The following is a 26,668-nucleotide window of genomic DNA, read 5'->3' as shown; positions in this document are numbered from 1 at the left end:
CCTACCAATAGTGTCTTTCCAATGGCCAAACCTGAAAGTACATCCTAGATTGTGAGCTTATGACCTCCTTGACCCAGATCAATGCTGAGACCACCCCCAGGCAGACCAGTGCTGTGACCCCGCAGCACTCAGAGAAAAGGAAGACAAATAATAATAAATAAAAATAGTGAGGGGGATTAGTGAGATTATACCTGCAGTGCATCTTACTAGGGTATATGTGAAACTTAGTAAATGTGGAATGTAAATGTCTTAGCACAATAACTAGGAAAATGCCAGGAAGGCTATGTTAGCCAGTGTGATGGAAATGTGTCAAATGGTCTGTGAAACTAGTGTATGGTGCCCCATGATCACATTAATGTACACAGCTATGATTTAATAAAAATAAATAAATAAATAAATAAATAATAAAGAAAATTAAAAAGACAATTATAAAGATAAAAGAAAAAAAGGGGCTATCTTTGCTGTTGTGTGAAAAATTTATGTGGGAAACATGAGAAAAGTAGAAAAATCTCTACCAAAAGAGAGAAAAACACAAGCAAAAAAGATGGAAAGAACAAAAGGGGCTGAAGAACCATAATGAAAATGGAGGATCCCTTGCTATTGAAGAAAGTAAAAGTGAAAAAATAAAAATATGACCAAGCCCCACCCCCCCAAAAAAAACTCCGAACCAATAACAACAATGACCACAACATTAAAAGAAAAAAAAAAAAAAAAGAAAAAACTTCTGAAAGGGAGAAAAAAATGGAGCTTATATATGTGTGTGTGTGTGTATAAATAAATATATATTGCAGTATATTGCCTGGACATCAGGTGGTGCTGTGGTGCTGTGGTGCTATGAGACGGAGAACACACATGCTGATTTTGCTATATATAAAATGAAAGCTGGAATCCAATTCCTAGTTGTAGAAGAGATTGGGTCTTGTCTTCCTGACCTATTTGCCTTCAATCAGGGCCTGGTTGCTTCTTTAGCATTTAGCCCCTGCGTGATTGGGGTCCTAAAGCCCTTGCCATGTCAGTGTACCCTGAGAACAACATGGCCTTCCCATGGGTGCAGGGTTCACCTAACTCATCCCAAAGGTGGTTGCTTGGGCTCAGTATGGCACCAGAGCCAGCTATGCATAAGACCCATGAATTGTTCATCCAGTGCTGCCAGTTAGCAGGTAAACCAATGGGACATCTACCCTTACTGATATTCAGTCTTGGTTCCTGGAAGTTGTTCCTGTCCTCTCACTTGTTTAAGCAGTTAAACTACTTGCTGAAGATATTCAGCCCCAAATCAATAAGCTGCAGGACAGCCTTTTCCTGTCCGCAGAATGCAGGAGAGCTGCTTGGCCACCTCGGCTCATAGGCAAGCACTTGCCTTCTGTGTCAGCTCTCTCAGCTCCCAGACTCCTTGTCCACTCCTGGAGTCCACCACTGCTTCACTGCGCTCTCAGAGTGATGTACCTGTGTAAGTTTCTCCTTCTCCTGTCTTGCTAGTGGCTAGTAAGGATCTGATTCTAATTTGCCATCTTACTCCACCCCCACTTTTGTTTTTCAATCATGGTCCATGTCCTCAGCTAACCTTTTAACTATGCGTTATCTTTTGATCTTATATATATTGGAATAACTTTAAAATTTCTGCTTCTTTAAACACGTGTGGAGAAAGAATAGGGGAATGAAACAAGCCTCGACTCAAATCCTTACTGCTGCTCTTGCTAGCTGTTTAACTTTGGCAGATTAGTTTAATTTGCTGATCTAGCTTTACTCTACATGATGCATGTCATATGAAGACTTCCTATATTATATAAAGACAAGTTGTACAAGGTCATAGCTAGTAAGTGACTATTTTCTTATAATACGTTTTACTAAACATGCTTGATGATCAAATAGGGAGTTTGGAGATTTCCTTTAATATCTATTAACTTTTGACTCTTCAGCTATTTACAAAATTGTTTTGGCCACTATGTAAACATATATTTATGAGCATGTACCATACTAAGCAAGGGGAATATAGTATTTAGTTGGTGAAGCAGAAAAGTGGCATAGAAAGATAAGTAATTGTACAGGAGAATATTTGTTAAGTTCAGATGCTAGAGGAGATTAGCAGAGGAAACAGTTGTGGAGAGCTGATCTGGAGGCTGCCATAGGAGAAGGGGATTTAGATAAGCAGAGAGGAGCCTGAGGATAACCTTCCAATTTCCCCAGCTGTAATGTACAGATAATCGCTTGCCTCATAGGAATGTTGTAAGGATTCAGCACAAATAAAGTATTTAAAATGTCTAAGATAAATGTAGTGCTTTGTAATAATATTATTCTAGGTTGAATGTAAGTGGGTCTTCTCATCTCTTTTAAATTTTTCCTTCCCAGATGCCTGATAACTTAGACCTGATGTATAGTTTTCATCTTAAATACCAACTACTTTCCTACAACATAATGTTAAAAAAATTCTTAGTTCGTAGCTGTTTTTGTTTGTTTTGTTTGAGATAAGGTCTTGTTCAATCACCTGGGCTAGAGTGCAGTGGCATCATCATAGCTCACTGCAACCTCAAACTCTGAAGCTAAAGTGACCTTCCTGCCTTAGCCTCCGTAGTAGGACTATAGGTGCATACCACTTATGCTCTTTCTTTTCTTCAGGCTGGACTTCAACTCCTGGCCTCAAACAGTCCTCCCACCCTGGCCTCCCAGAGTGCTAGGACTATAGACATGAGCTACTGTGCCTGGCCCATATCTGGTTTTTATTAAGGAAGAATGGTCAGCTAGTCAACTGGTTATGCCAAGGCAGATATAAAATAAGCTAGAGGCAGAAAATGATGGTGTATACATTGTTACTGGTATGTAAACCAAGTATTTATTATCCTTGTCTTAAATCCTAATAGAAACCTATTTGTTTCTAGATTCCTTTTTACTTTTTCCTAGTAAACTCTCTAAAATAAGATGGCCAGTTTTAAAAATGCAATACAAAGTTATGTCTGTACTTGTAGTTATTCAGGACATTAGCCCAAGCATAGACAAGCGTCTGAGATGTCACTTTTGCTCCAAAATATCCCAAAGGCATTCTCCCATTTATATTCTAGTGAACTGTTAGTTTTCATTAAATAAATACTAATATCCTCCATAAAGCTTAATTCTCAACATAATCTACTTGAATCAGATTATTTTCCTATAGAAACAGTCCACATGAGAAAACAAAAGTTTTGATTGAGGAAGGGATGGTTAGAAAATAAGGGTACTGCATCCCTTACTACTGGGAAAGAGGTTGGATTATAAGAAGGATGCCTGAATGGCCTTCAGCTTTTAGATGGTAGGATTCCTTGGATGGAATAGTGGAGTTCCAACGTAGTATAAAAGGGGAACATATGCTGAAGACAAATAAGATTTTAACATAAAGCATGATAGAAGGTGTAAAACTAAAAAGAAATTCAAGAATTTTCTTTATAGTCCTACTTTTTGCTCTCTTCTTAAATTTTCTACATCCTCCTCCTTTCTAATTCTAGATATATCCTTTCCTTAGCTGTTTTCTCTTCTAGGATCTGACAGTTCCTAGGATCTTCTTTCTCCAGGATCTGACAGTTAACAAATTTTATCCTTTTGGCTTTTCAGATTGACACTTTAGTTTCATTCAAAACTAAAGTTTTGAATTTTGACCCTATTTCATTCCACAATCTTTACTCATTTTCTCTGTCTAAATTCTTGTTTTCTTGTAGGAAGAATTTTCTTTATAGTTGTACATACTGCTCCCTTCTTATGTTTTCTACATCCTCCTCTTTTCCACATCTAGAAACAGTATTATTATATTGCTTGTAGGCTGTCAGGTTGACAGGCAGTTTTGAGTTTTGATGCATTTCATATTCCAATGCTTTATTCATGTTCTGTCTGTAAATTCTTGTTTTCTTCTAGGTAAACAGGTTGGGTATTATAAACCCCTCCTAGGTACCATTATTTATTGGTGGAACTACTTTGTCTCACTCAGCCACGTGAAGTTCTCCTGAGAGAACAATAATGGATTTATTGATCTGATTTCTCAAAAGAAAGGACCTTGGTTTCAGAAAAAAAGGAAGGAATAAAAAAGTAGAGATGAGAAAGTGAAATTGTAAAATTTTTACCAGATGCCTCTCTTACTTGCTGAAATTTTTGTACCTTTGTGTGCCTTTTCATTAACATAGGAGTAAAGACTCGTTTGTATAAAGCTCATTTATATATCTTTTTTCTTTTACTTTACTCTGTGCTTAAGTATTATTTAAAATTCATGAAATGAGGTGCAAGTCATACCTTAGTTGTGTGTATTACAGGTAATAGGTAATGTACTGTTCCAACTTACAAACAAATTCAACTTAAGAACACTTGCCCACAGGTCCTATCTTCTCAGTATCTTGGGAATGCCTGTATAACAGTTTCCTTTTCTGTGCATGGGTCTTCTCCAGAATCCACCCATGCTATGCTAATGAGCCATAAGTCAGTTAAAAGTCATCAGGAACTCCTTACTATGTATGTTCCCAGCTGCAACGTGGTTCCTAGCTACAATTCAGTTCTTGTTCTCTGCTCTGCACCCTTAGCCATTTTCTTACCACATGTTTGCACTTTTCCAGTTTCAAGTTGTTTTTTTTAGACATATATTCCTAAATCTTGGTGTTCAACTGCATTTAAAATTCTTACTTTATTTTTGAAACTAGGTAATAGAAAAAAAATCAGAGGTTTCTTAGGCTTATTGCTAATACGAAGTAAATGATAACTTATGCTACTAAGTTGATTCATGAACAATGAGATCCCTACAAAGGGAAGATCTGATTTTAGATCAGGATTATCCTTGAAACATTTAATGCTGTCAGCTCTCATAGAAAGCCTTTTTCCTTTTTACCTAGCTGTTCAGTGTGACATGGTCACAGTGACATTTATTCTAGCTTACCAATTAATTTATAATATAAAAGTAGTTTGAAACCCACTGGTGACATACAATAATAGACTAATTAAATTCACACCTGTTAGAAATGATAGAATTTTATTGTAATAGAGTGGGGAGGATGCAGTAGAATGTCATACATTTTGAGTGCCACTATGGCAATTGAAATAGTTTGACTTACAGTAGGAATCTTTTATGCTTCAATGCATGAGCTCTTATGAAGATATGAGGAGGTTGGAAATAATGATCTGTATCGTGGTAAATTCTGCTAAAGATGGCCTTTTAAAAAAGCTATTGTTCACAGGATAGTGGAGTCCAAAATTTCTTTGCAAACTTTTGACCATTAGTACTTTAAGTTTTCTATTAAGTTTATGTGGAGGAACTGCTATACATCTATCTATCTATCTATCTATCTATCTATCTATCTATCTATCTATCTATCTTATCTATTTATCTATCTTTAATCCTAAGGCAAAGAAACTAATTTGTACCTGTAATCACCAGTTGTTGTTCAGAGTCTTTTCCCATTCAATAAAAAATATGACATCAGAGTATGCCAACATTTCATTTCTCATAATTTTATTAATAAAGCAAAATGCTTTTAGACAATCTTAATTTTGTTTACTGTTACATAGGAAAATGTAATGAATAATGTGGCTATAACTTTCTTTTAATGTATGTACTGTGCATTTTTGGTTCATGGTGCTTTTTTCCCTGTTACATTTTGCATATCATCTTCTGCAGAGGATATGCTAATCTTCTCTTTATAATTCTAATTTCAGTAGATATGCTGCTGGAGTGAGTACATGTTAAATTTGAAGAAACATATTTGACATGGTGATCAATCTCCTATTTCTGAACTTTCAATTTATAATTTTTTATTCATTCATTAGAAGGAATATTTACAGTATACTTTAAAATTTATTTATAGAAATTATGTGATTTTAAAATTATTTTTATTTTGAATTGACACATAATTGTCAATTGAAGGAGTATGATGTGATCATTCAATATATGGATACATTGTGTAATTAATTGTCAAACTGGGGTAATTAGCATACCCATCACCTCAAACATTTATCATTTCTTTGTTATGGGAACCTTCAAAATACAGGCAGTCCCTTGGTTCCGAACAAGATAGGTTCTCTGACCTTAAGTTGATTAAATTGAAACAGGTACATTTAACTATTACGTGCAATAGCCTTGGAGACTTACTGTAATAGACTCAATTCATAAGTGCAAGTTTTATGTAAATGAGATGTTTGTAAGTCAGGGACTGCTTGTATTCTCATCTGGCTATTTTGGGATTATGTAATATCTTCCTGTTAACTACTTTTGTTGTCCTTTTTTTTTTTTCCACATAGATTTGTTTATTTTGTAGCAGTAATTCCCAGCGTTCCATTTGCCATTCTTTACACTTTCAACAGAGAACTCTGTTGTCCTGTCTTCAATCTTAGAAGGATTTGTACGAACATTAAAACTCTTTCTTTAAGTATCTTTTCTTGAGGCAAAATGGAACAGTAATATCTGTGAACATGGGAGATTTAGTCTCTAGAGACTGTTTATTTTATTATTTTTTTCTTTCTTTTTTTAAATTAAATCATAGCTGTGTACATTAATGTGATCATGGGGCACCATACACTGGTTTTATAGACCATTTGACACATTTTCGTCACACCGGTTAACATAGCCTTCCTGGCATTTTCTTAGTTATTGTGTTAATACATTTACATTCTACATTTACTAAGTTTTGCATATGCACTGCAGGTGTAATCCCACCAATCACCCTCCCTCTGCCCACCTACCCCCTCCGTCCCCTCCCTTTCCCCCTTCCCCTTATTCTTAGATTATAACTGGGTTATAGCTTTCATGTGAAAGCCATAAATTAGTTTCATAGTAGGGCTGAGTACATTGGATACTTTTTCTTCCATTCTTGAGATACTTTACTAAGAAGACTATGTTCCAGCTCCATCCATGTAAACATGAAAGAGGTAACGTCTCCATCTTTATTTAAGGCTGCATAGTATTCCATGGTGTACATATACCACAATTTATTAATCCATTCGTGGATTGTTGGGCACTTGGGCATTTTCCATGACTTAGCAATTATGAATTGGGCTGCAATAAACATTCTGGTACATATATCTTAGTTATGATGTGATTTTTGGTCTTCTGGGTATATGCCTAGTAGAGGAATTATAGGATTGAATGGCAGATCTATTTTTAGATCTCTAAGTGTACTCCAAACATCTTTCCAAAAGGAATGTATTCATTTGCATTCCCACCAGCAGTGTAGAAGTATTCCCTTTTCTCCACATCTACGCCAACATCTCTGGTTTTGGGATTTTGTGATATGGGCTAATCTTACTGGAGTTAGATGATATCTCAAAGTAGTTTTGATTTGCATTTCTCAGATGATTAAAGATGATGAGCATTTTTTTCATATGTCTGTAGGCCGTGTGCCTGTCTTCTTCAGAGAAGTTTCTCTTCAAGTCCCTTGCCCAGCCTGCGATGGGATCACTTGTTCTTTTCTTGCTTATACGTTTGAGTTCTCTGTGGATTCTGGTTATTAAACCTTAGTCAGAAACATAGCCTGTAAATATCTTCTCCCATTCTGATGGCTGTTTGCTTGCTTTACTTACTGTGTACTTGGCTGTGCAGAAGCTTTTTAGTTTGATCAAGTCCCAGTAGTGTATTTTTGAAGCTGTTTCAATTGCCCAGGGGGTCCTCCTCATAAAATACTCTCCCAGACCTATTTCTTTAAGGATTTCCCCTGCACTCTCTTCTAGTATTTTTATAGTTTCATGTCTTAAGTTTAAATCTTCAATCCAGTGAGAGTCTATCTTAGTTAATGGTGAAAGGTGTGGGCCCAGTTTCAGTCTTCTACAGGTTGCCAGACAGTTCATCCAGCACCATTTATTAAATAGGGACTCTTTTCCCCACTGAATGTTTTTAATTGGCTTGTCAAAGATTAAATAACGGTAAGTAGCTGGATTCATGACTTGGTTCTCTATTCTGTTCCAGACATCTACTTCTCTGTTTTTGTGCCACTACCATGCTGTTTTGATCACTATCGATTTATAGTATAGTCTGAGGTCTGGTAGTGTGATTCCTCCAGCTTTGTTTTTATTTCTGAGTAATGTCTTGGCTATTCGAGGTTTTTTCTGATTACATATAAAATGAAGTATTATTTTCTCAAGATCTTTAAAGTATGACAGTGGAGCTTTAATAGGGATTGCATTAAAATTGTATATTTCTTTGGGGAGTATGGACATTTTAACAATGTTGGTTCTCCCCAGCCATGAGCATGGTATGTTTTTCCATTTGTTAACATTTTCAACTATTTCTTTTCTTAGAGTTTCATAGTTCTCTTTATAGAGATCTTTCACGTCCTTTGTTAGATAAACTCCCAAATATTTCATCTTCTTTGGCACTGTTGTGAATGGAATAGAGTCCTTAACTGTTTTTTCAGCTTGACTATTTTTGGTATATATAAAGGCTACCTATTTATGAATGTTGATTTTGTAACCTGAGACATTGCTGTATTCCTTGATCACGTCTAAGAGTTTTGTAGTAGAATCCCTGGTGTTTTCCAGATATACAATCATATCATCTGCGAAGAGCGAAAGTTTGATCTCTTCTGACCCTATATGGATACCCATGATCGCCTTTTCTTCCCTAATTGCGGTGGCTAAAACTTCCATTACAATGTTAAAGAGCAGTAGAGACAATGGGCAGACTTGTCTGGTTCCTGATCTGAGTGGAAATGATTTGAATTTAACTCCATTCAATACGATATTGGCTGTGGGTTTGCTGTAGATGGCCTCTATCAGTTTAAGAAATGTCCCTTCTATACCAATTTTCTTAAGTGTTCTGATCATGAAGGGATGCTGTACATTATCAAAAGCTTTTTCTGCATCAGTTGAGAATATCATATGGTCTTTGTTTTTTAATTTGTTTATGTGCTGAATTATACTTATAGATTTACGTATATTGTACCAGGCTTGAGACCCTGGGATAAAACTGACTTGGTCATGATGTATAATTTGTTTGATATGTTGCTGGATTCTATTTGTTAGGATCTTGTTGAATATTTTTGCATCTTTATTCATTAGTGATATTTGTCTATAATTTTCTTTTCTTGTTGGGTCTTTTTCTGGTTTGGGGATCAGGGATCATAGAACGTGTTGGGTAGTCTTCGTTCTTTTTCTACATTTTTGAACAGGTTGAGTAATATAGGTACTATTTCCTCTTCAAAGGTTGATAGAATTCTGACGTGAAGCCATCTGGTCCCAGGCTTTTCTTTTTATAGAGGTTTTGTATGGTTGATGGTGTTTCAGAACTTGATATGGTCCTGCTCAACATTTCCACTTGATTCTGGCTAAATCTTGGAAGGTGATGTGCTTCCAAGTATCAGTCAGTTTCTTCAGATTTTTTATATTTCTGAGAATAAAGTTTCTTGTAATATTCATTAAGGATTTTTTGAATTTCTGAGGAGTCTGTTGTTATTTCATCTTTGTCGTTTCTGATTGATGAGATTAGAGATTTTACTCTTTTTTTCCTGGTGAGGTTAGCCAAAGATTTATCTGTTTTATTGACCTTTTCAAAAAACCAACTTTTTGATTTATTTATCTGTTGTATAATTCTTTTGTTTTCAATTGCATTTAATTCTGCTCTAATTTTGATTATTTCTTTTCTTCTACTGGGTTTGGGTTGGAATGTTTTTCCTTTTCCAGTTGCTTGAGAGGTCCCATTAAGTTGTTAACTTCCTCTCTTTTCATTCTCTTGAGAAAGGCTTGCAGGGCTATAAATTTCCCTCTTAGGACTGCCTTTGCGGTATCCCAGAGGTTCTTTCTGAAATGTGTCTTTATTGTCGTTTTGTTCCAAAAATTTGGCATTTTCCTTCTTAATCTCATCTGTGACCCAGCTATCATTCAGCATAAGGTTATTTAACTTCCATGTTTTTGTGTAAGTATGCTGATTCCTATTGCTACTCAGCTCAACTTTTATTCCATGGTGGTCCGAGAAGATGCAAGGAATAATTTCTATTCCTTTAAATTTACTGAGTTTAGACTTGTGACCTAAGATGTGATCGATTTTGGAGTATGTTCCTTTGGCTGATGAGAAGTATATATATTCAGTTTTGTTGGGATGAAATGTTCTGTAGATGTCTGCTAAATCCAAATGTTGGATGGTTAGCTTTAAATCTAAAATTTCTTTGCTCAGCTTCTTATTGGAGGATCGATCCAACACTGCCAAAGGAGTGTTGAAATCTCCAACTATTATGGAGCTGGAGGAAATCAAGTTGCTCATGTCTGTTAGAGTTTCTCTTATAAATTGAGGTGAATTCTGGTTGGGTGCATAGATATTAAAAATTGAAATCTCATCGTGTTGAGAATTACCCTTAGCAAATATGAAGTGACCATTCTTATCCTTCCTTACTTTTGTTGGTTTAAAGCCTATTTTATCTGGAAATAAAATTTTAACACCTGCTTTTTTCTGTTTACCATTTGCCTGAAATATGGATGACCATCCTTTCACCCTGAGTCTATATTTGTCTTTTAAGGTAAGATGTGACTCTTGTATGCAGCAAATTCCTGGCCTGAGTTTTTGTATCCAGTCAGCCAACCTGTGTCTCTTTAGAGGACAGTTTAAGCCGTTCACATTAATGGAGAATATTGATAAGTCTGGTAAAATTTTGGGTGTTGAGTTTTTCAAAAGTCCAGTGGACATTTTTAATCCTTTTGCCATTGTGGAAGTTGGAGTTTGATCAAAAGTATCTGAGTGAGTTTACTTTTACGGTAGAGGATTGGGCTGGTCATTATGGAGGTTAGGCCTGAGACTATCCTGAAGAGCTGGTTTGGTTATTGCAAATTCCTTCAACATATGAATGTCATTAAAGTATTTAATTTCTCCATCATAAATGAAACTCAGTTTAGCTAGATACAGGATCCGGGGTTGAAAGTTATTTTGCTTTATGAGATTAAAAGTCGATGACCATCCTCTTCTGGCTTGAAAAGTTGCAGCGGAGAGATCTTCAGTCATTGTAATATTCTTCCCTTTGTAGATAATGGATTTCTTACGTCTGGCTGCTTTCACAATTTTCTCCTTCATATTAACTGTGTGAAGTTAATTATGATATGCCTGGGGGATGTCTTATTGGGATTGAGTCATGCTGGGGTTCTGAAACTGTCTGCTATCTGAATTTCAGAATCTCTTGTCATGTCTGGAAAATTCTCTTTCATAATTTCATGGAGAAGGGCCTCTGTGCCTAGCGAGGCCACTTCATCACTTTCAGGTATTCCAAGGAGGCGGATATTAGCCTTCTTCGAATTATCCCAGAGGTCTCTGAGAGAATGATCCATTTTTGCTCTCCATTTCTCTTCCTCTTTGAGAGTTTGGGAGTGTTCAAAGGCTTTGTGTTCAGTGTCAGAAATCCTTTCTTCTCCACCCTGTTACTGAGGGATTCTATTGTATTTTTCAGAGTTTTGAGGGCTGCAAATTCTTGCTTCAGTGCATCAAAATCTTTGGTGGTTTTGTCTTTAAATTCGTTAAATTCTTGAGACAACTTTTGAATTTCTCCTCAAATTTCTAATTCCAACTTTTGAATTCGTCCTCGAATTTCTAATTACAAATTTTCCTCCGTTTTATTAATCTTGTTTGCAGTCCAAATTCCGAATTCAATTTCTTACATCTCAGCCATCTGTTTATGAATGGGATCTTCAGTTACATCTGCCATGTCTTTCCTTTGGGGGGTTGATCTATTCTGGTTATTCATGTTACCAGAGTTTTTCCACTGATTCCGCCCCATGATTGTTTTATAGCATTTGATTTTTCCCCTGGAGCTTTGTTGAGGACCTGGACAGTGCTATGGCCTGAGAAAGTGGGGACCTGTTTGGTGGTGTGGGGCTAAGTGGTTCTGTCTTGTTTTCAGCTGGTGTCTGTTCAACCCTAGTGAAATAGTTACTCTGGGTTGAAGTCTCAGCTGTGTAGTAATACCAGCAATTAAGTCACCCTGCCCCACACAGGCAACAGTTGGAAAAGGAAAATCAAACCTTCCTACAACCGCACACCTAGGGCACGACCTGAATAGTCCTTGGGCGATTGGCTCAGTTCAAAAGGTCCAAATCAATTGTCTCAGTCAGCACCTGTCTCACATGGGAGAGTTTAAAAAGTCTCTGGCATCTGGATCGCAGGGGTCTGGTGACTACTCTGATATGGCTTGCTCCAGTGCTGCGTGGAGTCAGGAGGACCCACCCAGCAAATAGATTTATCTGGGAAGGTTGATGCCTCCTTCCCCACCTTGCACCACTGTCACACCCAGTCTTTGATAGTCCCACAGGGCTTTGATCCAGTTGCCTGTAGTGAATAGATACTCCAGGGGTTGCACCTGCCTGAATCACAAGGAAATCTTTTTCTGCTCAGCCAGTCTGCTGCGCTCTGCCTCTATCTCACAGGGGGAGGTGAGGCCTGACTATCTCGGGTGCCTGATGGAGACTGGGCAGGTGTTCACTAAGTTCCAGTCCCGCCCGTGTTTGATGTTACTGACAGAACAGAACAGAACAACTTTGCGGGAATTTGTTTCTGTCCCTGCTAAATTCCCCTGCAGAAGAGAAGGTGTTTTGAGTTCTCAGATCCTGCGTCTCAGGCCCTATCTTTGGTCCTGCAGGGTTGTATTCGGTTACCTGTCAGTTGTAGACTCCTGTCTTCATTTGTCTATAGGCTGATGATCCCCTCAGGGCCGGTGTGTCTTAGGCTCAGTAAAGCAATCCTCTGGGTCAGCCCCGCCTTGGGAAATTCCCGGCTCTGTGCGTGCAGTTGTAGTCCCCACACTCCACCCAGGCCAGTACCGCCTCTGGCAAACCCTTTACTCACTGGCCCTGCATTTCTATCCCAGGTCTGTTCCGTGGTGATTGCCGCCTGAGTAGATGCCTGGCCTCCTCTGGTTGCCCAGGGAAACATGGGGTGTGGCTTCAGAATATCCGGGAGTGAGCCCTATTGTTGCTAAAAGATGGCTGGTGCTGTGTGCCTCGGGGCACCGCCGCTCCAGTGTGGTTCCCTCTCAGCCGACCGTCCTCTCCTCACTCCCGTGCCCCAGAGTCAGCACTGACCAACTGCAGTGTATGTCCGGTCCACACTCCTTGAGAAATCACCCAAGAATTTGGACTCCTAGGGGACAGGCCTTCAGACCTCAGAGTGAGAGTGGAGGGGAGTTCTGGGAGCTCAGAGTTGCAGGTAGAGAATATATACAGTTTTATGCCTTGGAGAACACGGTGCCACCCTAGTAGGGGAGGTAGGTCCAGTTTTTAGAGAATCTCTCCTGTGGAGTGGAGTGGGAGGAACCCCTTTTTTTAGTTTATTGTCATATGCCATTTCCCGTATGTTTTCTGCTAGTAATTTTATAGTTTTGGGTCTTACATTAAAGTCTTTAATCCATTTTGAGTGATTTTTTTTGTGTGTGTGTGTATGGTGGAAGATAGGGGTCTAGTTTTTTCACATGTGGATATAAAATATTTCCAGCACTATTTATTGAAGAAACTGTCTTTTCATCAATGTATTTTCTTTGCACCTTTGCCAAAAAATCAGTTAGCTGTAGATATGGGATTTATTTTTGGGTTCTCTATTAGGCCTATTGGTCTATGCATCTGTTTTCATGGCAATAATATACAGTTTTGGTTACTATTGCATTGTAGTATATTTTGAAGTCAGGTACTATGATGCCTCCAGCTTTTTTTTTTTGTAGAGACAGAGTCTCACTGTCCCGCCCTCGGGTTGAGTGTTATGAGGTCACATGGCTCACAGCCACCTCTAACTCTTGGGCTTATGTGATTCTCTTGCCTCAGCCTCCCAAGCAGCTGAGAGTACAGGCGCCTACCACAACACCTGGCTATTTTTTTGTTGCAGTTTGGCCGGGGCTGGGCAGGAACCCTCCACACTCGGTATATGGGGCCGGTGCCCTACTCACTGAGCCACAGGTGCTGCCCAACCTCCAGCTTTTTTTTTTTTTTGCCAAGATTGCTTTGGCTATTTGGTGTCTTTTGGGTTTTATATGAATTTTAGGATTGTCTGTTTCTATTTCTCTGAAGAATATCATTGGTATTTTGATAGGGATTATATAGATTACTTTGGGTACTATTGACATTTTAATAAAATTACTTTTTCTAGTCTGTGAATATGGGAAATTTTTCAGTATTTTTCATGAATATCCTATCATTTTCAGTGCGGAGATCTTTTACCTCCTTGGCTAAATTTGTTCCTAAATATCTTTTTTTTTTTCAATAACAATTACAAATGAGATATTTTATTGATTTCTTTTTTAGATCACTATTAACATATAGAAACAGTGCTAATATTTGTATATTAATTATTTATTGTATCCAAGAACTTTACTGAAAGAATGGGAAAAAATTTATTTTTCCTTCATTTCTGAAGGATTGCTTTGCTATAGTATTCTTGGCTGGCAGTTTTGTTTTATCCCAGTTAGACTTTTGAACGTGCCATCCCATTTTCTCCTGGTCTTCAACAGTTTCTGCTGAAAAGTCTGCTTATAGTCTAATGATCATTCCCTAAAATGTGACTTCATACTTTTCTCTTGTTGCTTTTAGAATTCTCTCTTTGCCTTTTAATAGTTTGATTATAATGAGCCGTGGAGAGTGTCTTTTTGGTTTGAATTTATTTTGAGATCCTTATGCTTCCTGGATCTGGATATCTCTATTTCTCCCAAGACTTGGGAAGTTTTCAGATATTATTTAGTTAAATTGTTTTCCATCTCTTCTCTCTCTGGGATTCCCATAATGAAAAATTTGTTCACTTTTTGGTGTCTCATAAGTCATGTAAGCTTTTTTCATTTGTTGTATTGTATCATATCATATTGTATTACATTGCATTCCCTCTGATTGGGTTATTTCAACAGACCTGTATTCAAGTTCAGAGTTACTTTCTTCTACTTGATCTTGTCTGTTGTTGAAGTTCTCAATTGTGTTTTTTATATTGTTGGTTGAATTTTTTATCTCTAAGATTTCTATATAGTTCTTTTTTGTAGTATCCATATCTTTATTGAATTTTAAAATTAGATCGTGAATTATAGTCTTTATTTTATTGAATTATTTGTTTATATTTTCTCTTCTCACACTGACTTTCCTAAAAAATTAATTTGGATTTCCTTTCAGGTAGTCCATGAATTTATTTTTTTGGGGGGGTTATAACTAGAGAATTATTGTGTTTCTTTAGTATATTATGTTTCTTTTTTTTTTTGTTCATATTTCTTGTGTCCTTACACTGATATCTGTGCGTGTAGTGGAACAGTCACCTTTTAAACTATATGGAAAGAATTTTAAACTATGTAGAAAGAATAGTTTAAACTATGTAGAAAGAATTTTCTGTTAGATGTATTTTATTGTGTTAGTGGTGAGGGTACATTGATTTTATTTCTGGGTGGTCACAGTAGTGCATTCTCCATGTAGTTTTTCAGCTTAAGCCTTATCCGTGATGCTTGTGAGTGTCCTGGGCTATGGGAATTTGTGGCATTGATGGTGTATGGCTTTGAAGGTGGGGAGGGTGTTGAGGCTGTTGGCCTGGTTCTCATGTCGTGGGTGTGTGTGTCTATGTGTGTGGTAGGTTTGCTTCCCAAGCTTGGCTTCCCGACTGTCCAGGACCAATTGTTCCTTGTGGAGCAGAGAGCCATGTGCTCTTACACTGGGTCACAGCCTTTCTTCTGGGTCTTGGTTTTTAGTAGTTGAGGCCCAGGTGCTCCAGCTACCTGTTTTAGCTTGGTGCATGATGACTGAGCCTCACACATGGAGAGGTGCAGTGGCTACTAGTACCTAGAACAGGACACAGTCTAGCAGTGGCCTCAGTTTGGCAATGTGCTACAGTAGCTTACATCATGGGGGTTGGGAGTGCACAACATGGGCTCCTTTGTACTTGCCATATACAACATGGGTGCTAAGTAAAGGAAAAATTGGACACCTCAGTGTCAGTACATTGTAAAATTTGTTGAAATAGGCACTGCCTAGAAAAATATCTATCCTTAGAGCAGGTTTAGGAGGAAATAGAAAATTTAGTTTATGTCATATCTTTTGCAGATAACTGGAATCAGTAGTCCAGGTCTTCCTATCACAAACGTAGCAAGCCAGTAGTCAAGGAACTAATAATTCCAATCTTATAAAAAGTGACTCATAGGCTAGAAAAGTATGTGATATTTCTCAACTAAACTTCTGAAGATAGTAAAACTTAGAAGGATAGCATGAAATGAGGGGCATTATAGACCAGTCTCCCTGGTTAGCTATATAAAAAACTTCATGCAAATATTAGCAAACCAATTTAAGCATTGTATAAAACAACTATATTATGATTAAATTGACTTTATTTTATTATTTTTTTTTCATCTACATTGATTTTTAATTTAAAAGTTAAGACAAATACAAGATTTCTGTTAAGGAGTAAGGAAAATTTCATTCTTAATGAAAGAAGATGCAAATTATTGGGATTTGAGACTAAAGAAAAAAAATGTGAGTAAAGAAGATGTTAGCATTAATAAGAAGTCTGGGCAACAGCTGGATGTAGGGATTCGGGGAGGTGTCTGCTCTCCCTGGAGTTCCCAGTACAGAGTCCAGCACACAGTAGGTTCTCAAGGCATATCTATTGCCTTAATATAGGAACAGAATGAACTAAGTTCACGTTAGCCTTGATGAAGGCATGGGTTTTTTTTTTTTATTATTTATTTTTTATTGTTGGGGATTCATTGAGGGTACAATAAGCCAGTTACACTGATTGCAATTGTTAGGTAAAGTCCCTCTTGCAATCATGTCTTGCCCACATAAAGTGTGACACACACTAAGGCCCCGCCCTCCCTCCGTCCCTCTTTCTGCTCCCCCCCATAACCTTAATTGTCATTAATTGTCCTCATATCAAGATTGAGTACATAGGATTCATGCTTCTCCATTTTTGTGATGCTTTACTAAGAATAATGTCTTCCACTTCCATCCATGTGAATACGAAGGATGTAAAGTCTCCATTTTTTTTAATGGCTGAATAGTATTCCATGGTATACATATACCACAGCTTGTTAATCCATTCCTGGGTTGGTGGGCATTTAGGCTGTTTCCACATTTTGGCAGTGGTAAATTGAGCTGCAATAAACAGTCTAGTACAAGTGTCCTTATGATAAAAGGATTTTTTTCCTTCTGGGTAGATGCCCAGTAATGGGATTGCAGGATCGAATGGGAGGTCTAGCTTGAGTGCTTCAAGGTTTCTCCATACCTCCTTCCAGAAAGGTTGTACTAGTTTGCAGTCCCACCAGCAGTGTAAAAGTGTTCCCTTCTCTCCACATCCACTCCAGCATCTGCGGTTTTGAGATTTTGTGATGTGGGCCATTCTCACTGGGGTTAGATGATATCTCAGGGTTGTTTTGATTTGCATTTCTCTAATATATAGAGATGATGAACATTTTTTCATGTGTTTGTTAGCCATTCGTCTGTCGTCTTTAGAGAAAGTTGTATTCATGTCTCTTGCCCATGGATATAAGGGATTGTTGGCTTTTTTCATGTGGATTAATTTGAGTTCTCTATAGATCCTGGTTATCAAGCTTTTGTCTGATTGAAAATATGCAAATATCCTTTCCCATTGTGTAGGTTGTCTCTTTGCTTTGGTTATTGTGTCCTTAGCTGTACAGAAGCTTTTCAGTTTAATGAAGTCCCATTTGTTTATTTTTGTTGTTGTTGCAATTGCCATGGCAGTCTTCTTCATGAAGTCTTACCCCAGGCCAGTATCTTCCAGTGTTTTTCCTATGCTTTCTTGGAGGATTTTTATTGTTTCATGCCTTAAATTTAAGTCCTTTATCCATCTTGAATCAATTTTTGTGAGTGGGGAAAGGTGTGGGTCCAGTTTCAGTCTTTTACATGTAGACATCCAGTTCTCCCAACACCATTTATTGAATAGGGAGTCTTTACCCCAAGGTATGTTCTTGTTTGGTTTATCAAAGATTAGGTGGTTGTAAGATGTTAGTTTCATTTCTTGGTGTTCAATTCGATTCCAAGTGTCTATGTCTCTGTTTTTGTGCCAGTACTATGCTGTCTTGACCACTATGGCTTTATGGTACAGACTAAGATCTGGTATGCTGATGCCCCCAGCTTTATTTTTGTTACTAAGAACTGCCTTAGCTATACGAGTTTTTTTCCCGTTCCATACAAAACGCAGAATCATTTTTTCCAAATCTTGAAAGTACGATGTAGGTACTTTGATAGGAATGGCATTGAATAGGTAGATTGCTTTGGGAAATATAGACATTTTAACAATGTTGATTCTTCCCATCCATGAGCATGGTATGTTCTTCCATTTGTTAATATCCTCTGTTATTTCCTTTCTGAGGAATTCATAGTTTTCTTTATAGAGGTCCTTCACCTCCTTCGTTAGGTATATTCCTAGGGATTTCATTTTCTTTGAGACTATGGTGAAGGGAGTTGTGTCCTTAATTAGCTTCTCATCTTGACTGTTATTGGTGTATACAAAGGCTACTGACTTGTGGACATTGATTTTATATCCTGAAACATTACTGTATTTTTTGATGACTTCTAGGAGTCTTGTGGTTGAGTCTTTGGGGTTCTCTAAGTATAAGATCATGTCGTCAGCAAAGAGGGAGAGTTTGACCTCCTCTGCTCCCATTTGGATTCCCTTTATTTCCTTGTCTTGCCTAATTGTATTGGCTAGAACTTCCAGCACTACGTTGAATAGTAAAGGTGACAGAGGACAACCTTGTCTGGTTCTAGTTCTAAGAGGAAAAGCTTTGAGTTTTACTCCATTCAGTAAAATATTGGCTGTGGGTTTGTCATAGATAGCTTCAATCAGTTTTAGAAATGTGCCACCTATGCCTATACTCTTCAGTGTTCTAATTAGAAAAGGATGCTGGATTTTATCAAATGCTTTTTCAGCATCTATTGAGAGGATCATGTGATCTTTTTTTTTGCCTCTGTTAATATGGTGGATAACGTTTATGGACTTGCGTATGTTAAACCAGCCTTGCATCCCTGGGATGAAGCCTACTTGATCATGATGAATGACTTTTTTGATGATAAGCTGTAATCTGTTGGCTAGGATTTTGTTGAGAATTTTTGCATCTATATTCATGAGTGAGATTGGTCTGAAATTCTCCTTTTTGTTTGGGTCTTTTCCTGGTTTTGGTATCAGGGTGATGTTTGCTTCATAGAATGTGTTGGGGAAGATTCCTTCTTCCTCAGTTTTTTGGAATAATTTTTGAAGTACAGGAATAAGCTCTTCCTTGAAGGTTTGATAGAATTCTGGAGTGAAGCCATCTGGACCAGGGCATTTTTTGGTTGGAAGCTTTTTTATTGTTTCTTTGATCTCAGTGCTTGAAATTGGTCTGTTCAGGAGGTCTATTTCTTCTTGGCTAAGTCTAGGGAGAGGGTGTGGTTCCAAATATTGATCCATTTCCTTCACATTGTCAAATTTCTGGGCATAGAGTTTCTGGTAGTATTCAGAGATGATCTCTTGTATCTCTGTGGGATCAGTTGTTATTTCCCCTTTATCGTTTCTGATTGAGGTTATTAGAGATTTTACTTTTCTATTTCTAGTTTGGCCAATGGTTTATCTATTTTATTTATTTTTTCAAAAAAACAACTCCTTGTTTCATTAATTTTCTGAATGATTCTTTTGTTTCCAATTTCATTGGTCTCTGATTTGATTTTGGACATTTCTTTTCTTCTACTTAGTTTAGGCTTAGATTGTTCTTCTTTTTCCAGTTCCATAGGATCTCTTGTGAGATTATTGATGTGCTCTCTTTCTGTTTTTCGAATGTAGGCATCTAAAGCAATGAATTTTCCTCTCAAAACTGCTTTTGCAGTATCCCACAGGTTTTGGTAGCTTGTGTCTTCATTGTTGTTATGCTCAAGGAAGTTAATGATTTCCTGTTTATTTCTTCCTGCACCCATCTGTTATTCAACAGAAGATTGTTTAATTTCCATGCCTTTGGGTGGGGTTGAGCATTTTTGTTAGAGTTGAGTTCCACCTTTAGTGCCTTATGGTCTGAGAAGATACAAGGTAAAATTTCAATTCTTTTGATTCTGTTGATATTTGTTTTGTGTCCCAGGATATGATCAATTTTGGAGAATGTTCCATGCGGTGATGAGAAGAATGTATATTCTTTATCTTTGGGGTGGAGTGTTCTATATGCGTCTATCAAGCATAGTTGTTCTAGGGTCTCATTTAAATCTCTTACATCTTTGTTTAATTTCTGTTTAGAGGATCTGTCCAGCTCTGTAAGAGGTGTGTTAAAGTCCCCTGTTATGATGGTATTATCAGATATCATATTGCTCAGACTGAGTAAGGTCTGCTTCAAGAATCTGGGAGCATTTAAATTGGGTACATAAATATTTAGAATTGAAATGTCTTCTTGTTGTAGTTTTCTCTTGACCAATACAAAGTGACCATCTTTGTCTTTTTTGACTTTAGTTGCTTTAAATCCACATGTATCTGAAAATAAGATTGCAACTCCTCTTTTCTTCTGAATTCCATTTGCCTGAAAAATTGTCTTCCAACCCTTGACTTGGAGCTTTAATTTGTCTTTTGAAGCCAGGTGTGTTTCTTGCAGACAGCAAATGGATGGTTTGTGTTTTTTAATCCAGTCAGCCAATGTATGTCTCTGCAGTGGGGAATTCAAGCCATTAACATTTATTGAGATAATTGATAAGTGTGGTAGTATTCTATTCGTCTTATTTGGTGAGAGTCCATTGCTTAGTTTTATCTTTTGCATCAGTGTGGAGGTTAGGTTCTGTCCTTTGATTTCTGAGTTCTTACTTTGCTGCTGATCCATTGTGGTGGTCAGTGTGCAGAACAGGTTGAAGTATTTCCTGTAGAGCTGGTCTTGTTGTGGTGAATTTCCTCAATGTTTGTATATCCATAAATGATTTGATTTCTCCATCAATTTTGAAGCTGAGCTTAGCAGGGTACAGAATTCTGGGCTGAAAATTGTTCTGTTTAAGTAGATTAAAGGTAGATGACCATTGTCTTCTTGCTTGGAAAGTTTCATTAGAGAAGTCTGCGGTCACTCTGATGGATTTGCCCCTGTAGGTCAACTGGCGCTTACTCCTGGCAGCTTGCAGAATCTTTTCTTTTGTCTTGACTTTGGACAGGTTCATCACAATGTGTCTTGGAGAAGCTCGGTTAGAGTTGAGGCGACTCGGGGTCCGATATCCCTCTGAAAGCAGTGTGTCAGAATCTTTGGTGATGTTTGGGAAATTTTCTTTTATACTGTTCTCTAGTATGGCTTCCATTCCTCTGGGGCATTCTTCTTCGCCTTCTGGAATTCCTATAACTCGTATGTTGGAACGCTTCATAAAGTCCCATAATTCTGACAGTGAACGTTCTGCTTTCTCTCTCTTCTTTTCTGCCTCTTTTACTATCTGAGTTATCTCAAGAACTTTGTCTTCTACCTCTGAAATTCTTTCTTCTGCATGGTCTAACCTTTTGCTGATACTTTCCATTGCATCTTTAAGTTCCCTAATTGACTGTTTCAGTTCCTTCAGGTCTGCTATATCCTTTTTATATTCTTCATATCGTTCATCTCTTATTTGATTTTGTTTTTGGATTTCCTTTTGGTTATTTTCCACTTTATTAGCAATTTCCTTCATTGTTTCCATCATTTCTTTTATTGTTTTCAACAAGTGTATTCTAAATTCCCTTTCTGTCATTCCTAACATTTCTATACTGGTGGAATCATCTGCAGTAGCTACCTCATGGTCCCTTGGCGGGGTTGTTCTGGACTGGTTCTTCATGTTGCCTGGAGTTTTCTGCTGATTCTTCCTCATGAGTGATTTCTTTTATCTGTTTCCTTGCCCTAATTTTCCTTTCACTTCCTCTTGCTCTTTAAGTTCTTGTTCCTGTGGACTAAGGGTTACAGGACCAGAAGGGTGAGAAGGTTGAAGAGCAAAAAAAGGGGATGAAAGAAAGGAGGACCGAGTGATAAGAAAAAAAGAAAGATAGAGAAAGGAGAGGGGGTGGGTAGAAGGAATATTGACAAAAAGAAGAGAGGCACAGAAAGAGGGAGACAGGGCAATATAGGTGTACAGTAGGGTACTTTGACACAACCTTAAAAAACCCCACCTTCTGGGGGTGCCCAGTTGCATGGTTCCCCTGAGTTCAGCAGCTCTTTCCTTACCTGATCAGACACAGTACCCCACCTCCACCAAGTAGAGAGGAAAGACAAAAATGCTATAAATCAAACCAAAACGAGCAAACAGAAAACTTTACGGGGATAAAATTGGGTGAAAAACCAAATGATATCGGTAGAAACACTAGCAAAAATGAAGTTGAAGTTATTAAAAAAGGCAACAATGGGAAATTATAATTAAACTAGGGAAATTGAGAAAGAAAAAGGGATCTGTGTGCAAAAGATTGAAATTAAAAAAAGAAAAGAACATCAGCAATGTCAAAATAAACAAACAAAAAAAACAACCAAACAAAAAAAAAAAAGAAAAAAATACACAACCAAAAACAAAGCAGTTTGTATATGTTATTGAATATTGTCTGGGCAACACGTGGTCTTCTGGGGTATGAGATGTTAGTCACAGTTCTGATACGACTGGAGGCTGCTGATTTCTCAAACCCCAGCAGGTAGACACCCTAAATCTCTCTTCAGCCTACTTAAAAGGCACTTTGAACTTGTAAACTTGCTGAGCAGAAGCTTTCCCAGCTTTCTCGCTGGAATCACTGCTGAAGTGGCTATCCACTTACCCAGTGTGCCAAAACAGGTCTCACTCTGCCCCTAAGGGTTAGGGCTGCAAGGCGGCTCAGACCCCACCCTTAGGCTACTTGGTTGCTGGGTTACCAGCTCCCACCCGTTTCTAGCTCTGCGACCCTGAGGGCGGAGCTTGCCGGGGCAGATCACTGACAATGGATCCATGTGACCCACCGCCAAACACTATTAGCTCCGTCTGGCTCAGTGGCTCAGACTGGGGCCCTAGACAACGGCCAAAGTTCTCCGCACTCCCGCTCAGGCCTTCCCCAAGGCAGTTCAACTCAGTGCCAAGTCCAATTACATCAAAACAGTTCACAGGTAAGGCCTTTCTGGTTTGCAGTCTCTCTGCTACTGAACTTACAGTTGTGGGCGGGTTTAGACGGATTGAACACACGCGACCACTTGCCGGTTTTCCACTGTTTTAGTCCTCCTCTTGGGGTCCAGAAGTCTCTCGCTGACTCCCTGTATCCTCATAGGAGTGATGATAGGCAGTTCCCACCAGCCAGAGATGCCTGGAGTCCTATCTCCCCAGACTCACGGTGCCCAGATGCAAGGAAGCTGTTACTTGGCTGCCATCTTGCTACGCCTCTGATTAAATTGACTTTAAACGAGGGAAACATATTTGGTTCAACATTAGGAAAAATATGTTAATGTAACTCACTGTTTTAGCAGATCAAAAGTGGAAAAATATATGATAATTCAAATTCTTTAATCTTTATGCACATATAACCAGAGAAAATAGCAAGTAAAAAATAGTACAGACAATGGTAGAGAAAAATTATTACTCTGAAAATTTAAGTTGGCTGCTTTGGAAAGAATTGACAAAATTATATGGAAGAAAAATACTGCTTTAAAAAGTAGGTATGGAGAAATTGAGCTAATTAATTTAGTCAGTAGTTAAAGAAGGAAACTAGAAAAGTACACTCACTCATCTTTTTATGAAGGACCTTGGCCTTTTCTTTCTATAAGTATTCAGATGACTGGAGTTCAGCAGTGAATTTATTTTATAAGCCATGCCTATATGTTTTATATACAGCTTTTAGTTTCAGTCTCTTCGTAGAGGAAAAGTGGTAAAATATAAATGTATAATACTGCTAGGTTTTTATGACTTTTTCCCCTAAATTTTAAGCTTAGTAGTTGTCCAAATCACATTAATTAAAAAGGGTTTCAAACTACAGTTTGTTATGGTGGAGAAGTAGGATATGGAAGCAATGGTGAATGCGATTTAGTTGCTAGATAGTTTGATAAAAGAAACTATGTTTTGTAGTAACTTTTATTTACTTAGATGTTACTTGACTGAATTGCATAGTAGAGAAGTGTAGGCTTTTAATATACCCTTCACTCAAATAGTGTACAATGTACCCAAAAGGTAACTTTTCATCCCACACTCCCCTCATGTCCTCTCTCTTCTGAATGTCTGTATGGCCCACTCACTGCTTAGCTCCTACTTGTGAGAACATGTGGTATTGGGTGTTCTGTTCCTGGGTTACTTCACTTAGAATAACGGCCTTCAGTTCATCCAAGTTGCTGTATGTGACATTTCATTCTTTTTGATGGGTGAACGTTATTCTAGTGTGTGTGTGTGTGCGCGTGCGCGCGCATGTGGGTGTGCATACATATACCTCACATTTTCTTTGTCCTCTCATCCATGGGTGGACATTTAGGTTGGTTCCATATCTTTGCAATTGTGCTATTTAAGTAAAGAAAAAGAAAAGTAGCACTCCAGTGTAGGAAGAATTGATGTGTGCATGCAGATATACACACATGTATATACATATTAGATAAGTATATGTATGTAATTTATATATTTATTTATCTATTTAAATAAAATTGGTGGGCAAGTTACTTATTGAGGCCCTTTTAAAAGAAACATATCTTAAAATTGTAGATTTATTTATTTATTTTTTTTGCAGTTTTTAGCCGGGGCTAGGTTTGAACCTGCCACCTCCATCTGGTATATGGCCTTGGTATAATGCTTAAACTGTTGCAGATTGAGGTGAATTAGTTGGAAATTATATTTATGAGGCATCTACATATATTTCTAACTTGACATTCTTTGATAAAAGGCTGGAGGGATGATGGGGAAAGGGAAGATGTTGGTCAAAGGGTGCAAATTTTCAGTTGGACAGGAGGAATAGGTTCCAGTGATTTATTTCACAATATGTTAGCTATTGCTAATAATCAGGTGTTGCAAGTATATTTCAAAATTACTAAAAGAGTAGATTTTAAATATTCTTACTGCAAAGATGGTATAAGTAAGTGAAATGATGGATGTGTAGATTTAATCATTCTACAATGTATATGTGTATTATAACCTAACATTGTACCTATAAATATATGTAATTTTTGTCAATTAAGAAATAGTATTTTTTTAAAAGGCCAAAAATGTTAGTATGTTTATGAATAATGACTTACATTCTAAAAAAGAGTTTGTTTTTTCCTTATTTCAGGCAACCTAATGAGGCCTCTTTTGAATTATGGTATTGCTTGGTGAGCATATATTTTTACTTTACTTTATTTTTAAGGATAATATTGATAAATTTATTCCAATTAGTTGTATTTTTGGATTACTGTTGCAGTATGTCTATGGGCTTCTTGGTTGATGAGACTGCGCCAGTTGTTTGGAGAGGCCTTATGGTGATGTCAGCCATTGAGAAACTATTGAGGCAGGTAAGATGATTGCATTAAATATCATTTTATTGTTGGCAAAGCTGAGCATTTTCTACATTTTCTGATTAATGAATTGTTGAAATTTGCAGTCAGGTTTGAGTTGTTTTCTAAGAGAATCAGTTGATGGGATGAAGGCATACTGAGTAATGTCATCTAATGAGTTATGTGGCTCTAAGACCAAATTTCACTATTACGTGATTTAATCTTTCCCATTGCTTATGAGTACTAAAAATCTTAATGTCTTAATTAATATTGTTTTGTTGCCTTACTGTGTCTGCTGTGAGAAGAGCAAATCTATTTTATAAATAATCTGCCTTCTTTATGTTTTATGGTTAATATTATTGTACTAATATTAAATTATAAGGGTAGTGTAGAAATTGTCCAGATGTAGGAAGAAATTATATTAACCATGGTACTTGTGATTTAGAATTGCTTCAGAAAAAAGTGAAATTTTGTTTTACTCTGAGTATATATGGCTATATATTTGCATATATAATATTGTCCAATCAACTTGAAAGTGAGAGAACATTTGATTGGATAATAAAAAATATCAGTGCGTGGCTTGGCGCCTGTAGCTCAAGCAGCTAAGGTGCCAGCCACATACACCTGAGCTGGTGGGTTTGAATCCAGCCCCGGCCCACCAAATAATAATGATGGCTGCAACCAAAAAATAGTCAGGCGTTGTGGTGAGCACCTGTAGTTCCAGCTACTTGGGAGGCGGAGGCAAGAGAATTGCTTGAGCCTAGGAGTTGGAAGTTGCTGTGAGCTGTGATGCCATGGCACTTTACCCAGGGTGACAGCTTGAGGCTCTGTCTCAAAAAAAAAAAAAAAAAAAATCAGTGGGCTATATGTTATTTATAGTTTGCCTATTTTTTCTTCGTACATAAGAATTTATGATTGTGTTCTTGGTAAATATTAAAAGTAACTTGCATTTATTTCATCAATTTATAAGAATTATCCCTTATTCAGATTCTAGTTTGGGTCAGGCATTATGCTGTAAGTTGACAATTCTAATGGTAGATATTCTTTTATTCATTTTAAAATGCACATGTGATTAGATGAAATGTCTTTAACCCAGAAATTCTTCTTTTTTCACCATGTCTTGTCTATCTACCACTTCTGTTGATTGATTTCTGATAAATGTACTCTGATTTTTGGTCCCACATTCCTTTTATTCTCTAAGTCACTTGGCTTCTTTGTTTTTTATTTTTATAATCAGATCCTGTAGTTGTTTGTTCAGTTCTACTACCCCAAACACCTCATCCTCACCAATTCCTTTGTGACTGTGACCTTTATTTGTTTGGATTAATCCAGCCTCTCTTTACTATCAGAGAATATAGAATAATTTGTTAATTGCCTGTATTATATAT

At 37.4% G+C, this 26,668-nt stretch overlaps 1 protein-coding gene and 1 non-coding gene across 5 annotated transcripts in view; one reads left to right on the top strand and one right to left on the bottom strand.

Annotated features, from left to right (window-relative positions):
- The window catches only part of NUBPL (NUBP iron-sulfur cluster assembly factor, mitochondrial), a 290,845-nt gene that overhangs the window by 117,179 nt on the left and 146,998 nt on the right, over window positions 1-26,668 (top strand). For 3 of the 4 annotated variants that reach the window (XM_053594729.1, XM_053594730.1, XM_053594731.1), the window contains 2 exons: window positions 25,079-25,118; window positions 25,208-25,298. In XM_053594729.1, the coding sequence (XP_053450704.1) occupies window positions 25,079-25,118; window positions 25,208-25,298 (131 nt within the window). Of the gene's footprint in view, window positions 1-22,926; window positions 22,947-25,078; window positions 25,119-25,207; window positions 25,299-26,668 lie in introns of those variants that run through there. The other variant, XM_053594732.1, reaches the window with a different exon arrangement.
- LOC128589438 (U6 spliceosomal RNA) lies at window positions 5,579-5,685 on the bottom strand. The gene has a single exon (XR_008381014.1). It is a non-coding gene; the product is annotated as a U6 spliceosomal RNA (small nuclear RNA).

The sequence above is a fragment of the Nycticebus coucang genome, chromosome 6 (assembly GCF_027406575.1).
Source record: "Nycticebus coucang isolate mNycCou1 chromosome 6, mNycCou1.pri, whole genome shotgun sequence".
Classification (NCBI taxonomy): Eukaryota; Metazoa; Chordata; class Mammalia; order Primates; family Lorisidae; genus Nycticebus; species Nycticebus coucang.
This window is presented reverse-complemented; position numbering and strand designations above follow the sequence as displayed.